General features: G+C 42.1%; 1 protein-coding gene across 1 annotated transcript; it reads left to right on the forward strand.

Annotated features, from left to right (window-relative positions):
* Nucleotides 1-122: 122 nt before the first annotated feature.
* LOC145793707 (uncharacterized) lies at nucleotides 123-8209 on the forward strand. Its single transcript, XM_082876574.1, has 9 exons — nucleotides 123-2691; nucleotides 2786-3093; nucleotides 3168-3572; nucleotides 3673-3861; nucleotides 4192-4564; nucleotides 4651-4883; nucleotides 5161-5213; nucleotides 5265-5488; nucleotides 8064-8209. The coding sequence occupies exons 1-9, from the start codon at nucleotides 1122-1124 to the stop codon at nucleotides 8207-8209; spliced, it is 3501 nt and encodes a 1166-aa protein (XP_082732700.1). The 5' UTR covers nucleotides 123-1121.
* Nucleotides 8210-8571: the final 362 nt, after the last annotated feature.

The following is an 8571-nucleotide window of genomic DNA, read 5'->3' on the forward strand; positions in this document are numbered from 1 at the left end:
TGTAGGACAACAATTGTGTTTAAGTCATTACAATACAAAAAAAGGTTATTTCAAACGTATTTTCAAGTTTACCGACATTGAATATATTTTGATTAAATTACAGGGAAAATTCAATATTTGGCAGAGTTTGATGATTCATAGTCAGGGGCAGTAACTGTGAGTGGCCAAGTGTTGCGGTTCATTGACCCAGTTTGCAAGGACTGTGGTTGTGTTTAGTGGACAATATTCTGTCGATTTTTGTCTCATAATGATGAGGGACATGCCCCACAATGGTGAAAAGGAAGGTCGACAGGGAAGAGTCAATATTTGGCAGAGTGGACTTGAAGATTCGAAGTCGGGGCAGTTACAGTGGCAGTTATGGTGTAGACGTGTGGGATCATGCAATGATGGGCCACAAAAACAGTATACGGATATCAATACTAAACCTCCACTTCTCTCTGTTGAGCTCCCTTTTCTTGTGTTTATTTCATGGCCACCAACTGTTTTAAACTTCTGTCGACAGAGCAAGGCTCCTGCTTTGTCTCATGCTTCCTCCTGAAAGTGTGCCCGCTAACTCCGTGACTGGTGGTAAAAACTTCCCCTATCACTTCTAGGTGACCCACATGCAGAGAGCCCACTTTCAGGTCGTGGACATTCCTTCAGACTTGGCCACATGCCCTCGATTAAGTGGACCATCTGTCGACAGAGACTGGCAAAACTTGGTGCAAACAATGGCCCCCATGTTCAAGTTAAATATTGCGGAAGTGATTGAGACCCCCCCAATCACCACCCCCCCCCCCCCACACACACACACACGTGGGGGCTGCTGTTTGGAGAAGGAAAAAAAATAAGAAATTGAAAAAAAAAAAAGAAAGTGGCCAATCAGAGAGAGAGGGGGTCATGGGGGTCCAAGTCATATGATATTTAACTTCAACGAGGGGGCCATTGTTTGGGCCCAAAACAAACATAAAGTACAGCCCAATGTAAGAGCTTTTAAATATACTAGCCCCATCATAAGCTATAAAAGACCCACCCTTTCAACTTCAAACCACTTCATTTCCCTCTGATTCGAACTCCCCAGACTGTACTCCTTCTTCTCAACCATTGCCGTTCAAAACCAGAGCACCACAAAACCCTAAGCCATGGCACCGAAAAAATCTCAACCATCTCCAGCTGAGGAGAACAATGAAGACCTACTCCGCTTCCCGGACCCTATCAGAGCACTTATCGCTCCTCTAAAATTTGCTGCAACCCTATTGCCCAGCCCAAGCTCTGTCGCTAAGGCTACTCTAGGCCCTACCTTCGCGTCTTACTTCCCAGACGAGCTAGCTCCATACTATCCCCTTGGTAATGGTGAGAACCTTCTTCTCAACCAAGCTGGACTCAAGTGGACTAACTGGAATGTCAGCAAAAACCCACTCAGAGGGTGGAGGTCACCAGACTCTGATTGGCGAAGCTGGGCCAGGAGAATTGAAGGTCACGACGCCGAAGTATGGAAGCACCAGGGCATTACTGAAGCAATTAGACTGTCGACTAAAATTTATGACGTGGAGAAAGGGCTGATTGCTGCTGCTGCATGCTTTTGGTCGCAGTCTAGTAACTCCCTACTCCTCAATTTTGGTATGATTTCCCCTACCATCTTAGATGTAGCTCACTTGACTGGTCTGCCAATCTTGGGCAATCCAATTCATGCTCTCCTTGAGCCTCCAAAAGTGACATTTACTTTAAACACTGACATGTGCTATACAGATTTTGCCAAAAAATACCAAGGCAAGCGTGGTTCCCCTGTCGATGACAAAGAAAGAACTGCTTTTTATTTACTTTGGCTTTGTGAGTTTCTTTTTTGTGTCCCTGGGTACAAGATCACGAAAGAATACCTCCCCCTTGCCTTGTGTATGCAAGACGGCCAACTTATGGCTTTAGCCCCTTATCTTCTTGCCACCCTTTACAAGGCCCTATTTTCCTTTGTCGACAAGAAGATTTCTGGCAACTGTGGTGGCCCCTTCTGGCTCTTCCAGGCCTGGTTGTATGCCTATTTCCCTGAGGCACGACCCCCACCACCTAACACCTTGAAACCTGTTTGCCACTCCTATGCTGAGCAACTGCTCACTTATAACAGCCATTCAAAACTCACTTTCACAAATCATCTTACCATGTTTTACAACCTTCCTTCGCAGAGACCTTCCAACCTGTACATGCCATTTCAAAACTTTGAATTCTCCTCCAGTAGACTTCGCTTCCTCTTCACAGACCCTTCTGATTTACACAATGAGCAAGTCCAAGAACAAAATGAGAGTTGGAGACACATTCTCACCTGTAGACATGTCTTGGTTGGCTGTTCCATATCCTCCGCCAAGCTATCCAGCTGCAGTTTTGAGACATACTGTCCCAATCAATGGTCCAGGCAATTTGGTCTTTCCCAGGCTATCCCTTATCCTTATTTCCACCCAACCATCCATGAGGAGATTGGGTCCAGAATCCACTTGAAAGATCCTACACAAGCTGAATCCATTCTGACAGAGAACACCAAACTTTTCCAAGATTTTGGCCCCTTCTTCTTCAAACCTGCTTCGGACTGCTCGGCTGCTTTTGACCATTGGTGGGGACTTATGACTGCCATTATTTTCTACAAGCCACTTGAAAGCTGCCTTAACGATACTTGTATTCATATTCAGGGCCGCATATCCTCGCCTTCCAAGCTTAAGGCTACAGGTATCCTTCATTCATATACTTCATATCCCTGACTGTGTCATGCAATTTGTTTTGTTTTTTTCTCTACAACACTAACTTGTTTAACCCTTGACAGCCAAAATTGTGCCTGCTGCTGAACCATTGGTTAGGGACCAACGTAAAGGCAAGGATCCAATGGATGCAACTACTCAGACAAACACCCCCTCAGTTCCGAAATTAATGGCAGACTCTTTCGCAGCCGCGCAGACACAAGCACAGAGAGGAGCTACCACCCGTACCCCTGCTGAGACAGAGGTCACGGCGAAGAAGAGAGAAGAGCTTTCCACTGCTCCTGCTCTAAGCACAGACCTAAGTGAGTGGGATATCCCTCTCAGCCAAATGGTTGGCGAAACAACATCAAATCCTTCAGGGCAGCTCTACCAAGTAAGCCTTCACTTTACATATTTACAGCATCTGAATTTGCATTCACGCCCGACTGATCACTTACTTTTGTGCAGAGAAAAAGAAGGAGATTACTCCTTGCTGCTGCTGATGATGACGATGCTTCCACTTCTCCTCAACACATTCATCAAATTCCCAGTCCAATCAGTAATGTACCCACAGAACCCACTGTACAACCAACTCCACCACCACCTGAAGCATCGCAACAAACTTCCTTACAACCTGCTTCACAGTCTTCGCCACAGCAATCCACACAGTCTGCATCACAACATCCTTCCACTTCTCCTCAACACATTGTCCCTTCTGTCTCTAGCCCTCAACCATCACCATCCAACCCCTCCAATTCCCAAACGTCAAACAAAGAATCACAGAGGATTGAATTTGACATTTCAATCAACAGCCAATCCTCTCCAACAGATGACAACACAAAATCCCCTGAACAGAAGTTCACCACAACCAAGGTAAATAGAAATACAAATGTTACTGTTCGTTTGGGAAAAAAAAACTTCTCTTTAAGTAACTGGTATTGTTCTCCAATTTATAGGGATGGACATAATACAGGACTCATCTCCACGACCAATGGGCGAGACAGAACTTGAAGGTCCTCATGACTTTCCCCTGCTAGCAGAACCAGAGAAACACCCTCAAGGCGCTGATGCTGCCATCTCATCAGTACCAGAAACAACTCGTCCTCATGCGACAACCACAGCTGAACAAGGCCAACCGTCTGCGTGCACGATATCAGGACAGGTACTACCATTGCCAACCTCATCCTATTTACTCTTTATTACTTGCAAGCATATATTCTCACCAAACTATTAATGTTCACAGGCCGTCGGTCCATGCCAGGATATTTGGGCCGAAGTTTCTATTCTTCAACAAGATCTAGACGAAATATCCCCATTGCCTCAAAGGCTACATCTGTTTGATGCTGAAACTCAACAAACCTTAACCACCTTCATCAACCTCATTAACACCCCAGTTGAAGAAATCATTCTCCACAAACCTGATGAAACCTTGGCCTGTCTTTCTGCTGTTGTAAACCTCTCCCCTAATCCTTTCAACCCCATTCAACTAAAGCAATTGGCCAAGATCATCACAGAATGGCCAACCCTTTCAGAGATGGTTCAGACTTGCTCGAAGGATATTCAAACCAATAAGGATTTCCTAAACGAAGCCCACACCATATCTACTTCACTCAAACTCAGCCAGCAGACCTCTGCAGTCATTCTTCAGCAACACTCAGCACTTGAACTTGAGGAAGCCAAACTCATGGCAGAACTTGCCTCTGTCCGGCAAAGAAAGGCTCATCTGCAGCAGCAACACGACCAGCTTAATCAAGAAGCAAGGATGATGCTCTCCCAAATTAGACATCGTTCTGCATCCATTCAGACAACTAAAGCTGAGTTGGACCAAGCCCAAGCCATGCTGGCAGATGCTCAATCAGAGTGGGGTGTTCTAGGCGTTCTGTTCCCCAAATCCTAGGCTAGTTTATATATGTATTCTTTTGTATTGCACACCTAGGAATGATTTGGAAAGATAGGAATGATTGCCTTTTTAATGATAAGATTGTTGATGGGCCTGAATTGGCTGAGATGGTGAAAGTGAGGGTTGCACTTTGCTGTAAGCAACGTTATAGAGGCCTACAGTATTCAGTGGACGACATATATTGTATTCTGGATAGTATCAAAGTCTCATTTAGGGGGTGGTGTTTGGTGTTTTTTGAAACTGGGGTGCAGGAGTTTGGTCAAGCTGTGGTATGCAGGATTTTGGTCAGTCTGTGGTATTACCATATCTTCTTGGTGGCTACTTTTGCTCTGCTGTGCTTCAATGTTGCTATGCTTTGCCTTATTTTTGGCTTGTTGCTCTGGCTTAGTTTATGGGGTCAAGCATGCTCATTTCTGGTTGCTGCTCTGCTGTGCTTCAAATCTGCTCTGCTATATATGTACTCTGCTGCTGCTATATGGGATCAACGAATAGGCTTAAGTCTGCTGCTGCATATTGGCCTTTTTGCAATTGTTTGAATGATGTTTTGGTGTGCTGTATTAGAAGTCTGCTGTTGGATTGGGGAAAGTTATTGGAGGTCTGCTGCGGGCCTTGTTGTAATTGTTGGTCTGCTGCTGTACTAATTTTTTTTTTTTTGGAGGTTGAAGGATCAGGCTCAAGTCTCAATGGAGGTTGAAGGTTCAGGCTCAAGTCTCAATGGTGGCTGTATGGTCTGAAGTTTGTTCATGCTGCCTTGGAGTTTCATCTGGTTGCCCTGTTATGTGGTTTTGTGAGGATGGGCTTGGAGTTACATTGTTATTGTTTTCCTTCTGTTTTTGTTTCTCTTCGTTGGTCTCCAACCTCCTCTTTGTTGATGTATCATTGACACCTTGTATGTGCTTTTCCATCAATACAATTTTTTGTTTTGCTGAACAAAAAAAAAAATTGAATATCAATACTCTGTGTTTTTAATGGTCTGTTGTATGGTTGTTTTTATTTTTTGTGCAATTTTTCACCGTTTGTGCATTTTTATGAAGTAATCAATTCCCCTTCAAAGTGCATTATAGTCACCGCTATTTGTTTGTTCTGTGGGCTTTTTTTTGCTTTGTTTTGGACAAAATCATGGCATTAAAAAAAATCGAACAAACATAATTCATGTGGTAAAAGCGAACAAACATTACTACTTTCAACTTGCATTGTTTGTTGGACAAATATCACATTGCACTGGACAAACATTAGTATAGTCATTTGGGCAAATATGACATTGCATTGTTTGTTCTGTACTGTACCCATAACATTGGAATTATGTGTATCACATTACGTACAGGCCACGATAAAAGCAAACAAACATGACTACTTTCCCTCGTTTGTTCGAGTCCCAAACATTGGAATTATGTGTACAATCAATACGCGTAGGAAATTAGTATTATCACAGCTGCGACCTAAAAAGTTGTCACGACAAGCTGATGCAGTAATCCAATTGTGGTTGGGCATCGAAATTACACTCGTACTGGCAGGCCATGATAAAATCGCTGCACTATTTGTTGTAATTGCAATCAATCACATGCACGAACGATACTCGCCCACCTTTGTATTGTTCACATCTATAACGAAGTCAAGCACCAACTTCCGGCGCACAGAAGGATGAAACTATGTACAGAAAGCGAATAACACAAATCAGGTACGGTTACAGCGGTAGGGAATAAACGGATTTATTTCGCAATTGGAAATTAAGCGGTACAATGTACCTTGTGTGGACCGCTGGGTATATCAGGCCGCTGCATGTACTTGATCACAAACATCCCACAGTCGAAAGTGCTACAAATGAAATGTAACATTCAGTTTCTCGTAAAATATAAGCAGGTTCGTTAAATGAGTGATTCAAGAGTGAAGTCAATGTGACGCTGGGTTTGTGGATTACTCGTCCAGCTGTTGTAATGGCCTTTGTTCTAACATGCGCACCTCAAAGGTACGCATGTCTACAGCATATTCATTTCCAAACTGTAGTTGCAGTAAGGCATGCATTGTTTGAACCTGTTGCAGAATGAGACGGTTAGTTTATGTGAAGGATGTGACAGTGTGGAAGTAGATTTGTGAAATTCAGCACGACATACCAACATTTTTGCTGTGTTCAACTTGTTGGTGTCCAATGTGGCGGATGCCAATGAGTCAAATAGGTACACCACACGGTCTACCATATCTATTTTTAGGCACACCCAATGTACTCCTCGATAATTGAAAGGCATGTAAATCTACACATAAACATAAACACAAGCGAAGACATTGTTTAGAGGGCATGCGAACATGTACGCACTTTCATATTTACATTGGCATTCAAGTAAATGGGATCGACATTCATATTACCGACGTCCATATTAAATCTACTCGCTTCAATGGGATGGACATTCATATTACCTTCTCACATGCATCAAGCACCCCAGTATATCTGTCATGTCCAAAATATGATTTGACCATATTTTCATGGTTCAGAGGTTGAGTTTTTTGATTTAGTATCAAAGTCTGCATGTTTAGTGTGTAAAGTTCAGTCAGCCAAAGTTTTCTGAAAATATGTCTTCTGCAATACACAACCGACCTAAAACACTTACTTACCGACAAATATACTGGAAAGAACCACGCAGTATGCCTACCGTCTTTGTGTACTTGCCGCTGTCCGTTAGTCAATTGAACCGCGACCAAGTTGATTGGCTGGAACATTGTAACAGACCAGGCAACTTGCGAAATAAGGTTTGCCATTTGTTTAAATGTAATACGAAATAACAATGTCCCTACATGGATATGTCCATCATGCAAATATAGTGGAAATAACATTGTCAGATGCCACGACTTACAGTGTCGGATAGCCATGCCCCTGGTTTCAGCGCGCGCATGTCACGTCGCGTAGCACATTCGCAAGGCATTTCATGCAGATTCATAGACACGACAATGTCCCTACATAAAACGTATACATCAATCAGTAAGAAGCAACCTACAGCCTAGTAAAACTTAAACGTATCTGGCTTGACTCTACAACATAAGATTAGTTTTTCCTGTTGTACAACTATGGCAGATATTCCTGATTCTACTAGGCTCCAATCCAATGAAGATTAGTTTTTAAAAAACAAAATGAAAAGACAAAGTTTTAGATATTACAACTCATGACATGTCCAATAGTATTTGCTAAAATAATATGTGAAAATTGAAATGCTCATTTACAGGTCAGCAAGTTAAAAAAAAAGAAACACGTTTTTTACAAACTGGAGCCAACAATATCCAAAATGATCAAAATGGAAAATGTAAGCAGAGTAGAAGAAAATAGGTAGGGAAAATTGCACTTCATTATAAGTTCTCAAAAAAATTTGCAAATCATTGGTAAACTTTATTAAGTTTCATAATTAAAATTATAAAGGTTTCCATGAATGTGTTAAAATTTTTGTGAAAATATCAGTGGTTTGCAATTTTCCCAATAGGTACATGTGTGCAGGATAAGACCAAAAGAAGAAAACTTCAGACAGGAAATTTAGCCACTGATCTTTCCGTAGCCCACTGCATTAAATTCAAAGAGAATCCTACATACGACATGGATAAACCCATCATAAACCCATCAAAATCATAGAGAATGAAAAATTAAAGAACTGATACCTACAAGAATCAAATAAACATAGCACGACACATGAAAATTGTGGAATTCAAACTTATTTCACAAATACTACGGAACAGGTTAATTGCGAGTACTAAACTCATCCGTACCTTTCATTGTTTCTGTCGTCAAGTACAGAGTCAACAACTTCGTCTTGGGCCGCTGATAAAACCTCTCTGCTCTCCAGTGTTATCAAGTCCTTCTATCAATATAAACAATCAAGTAACATCAACTCCTCCTATTAATATAAACAATTAACTAACTCACCACTGTTCAGAAATGTAATTTGCAAAGTACATAACACATCCTTATGCATCTAAAATTGGTGAAGTGATGTC

The sequence above is a fragment of the Camellia sinensis genome, chromosome 6 (genome assembly GCF_055761805.1).
Source record: "Camellia sinensis isolate YWXY chromosome 6, ASM5576180v1, whole genome shotgun sequence".
In the NCBI taxonomy this organism is placed as follows: domain Eukaryota; kingdom Viridiplantae; phylum Streptophyta; class Magnoliopsida; order Ericales; family Theaceae; genus Camellia; species Camellia sinensis.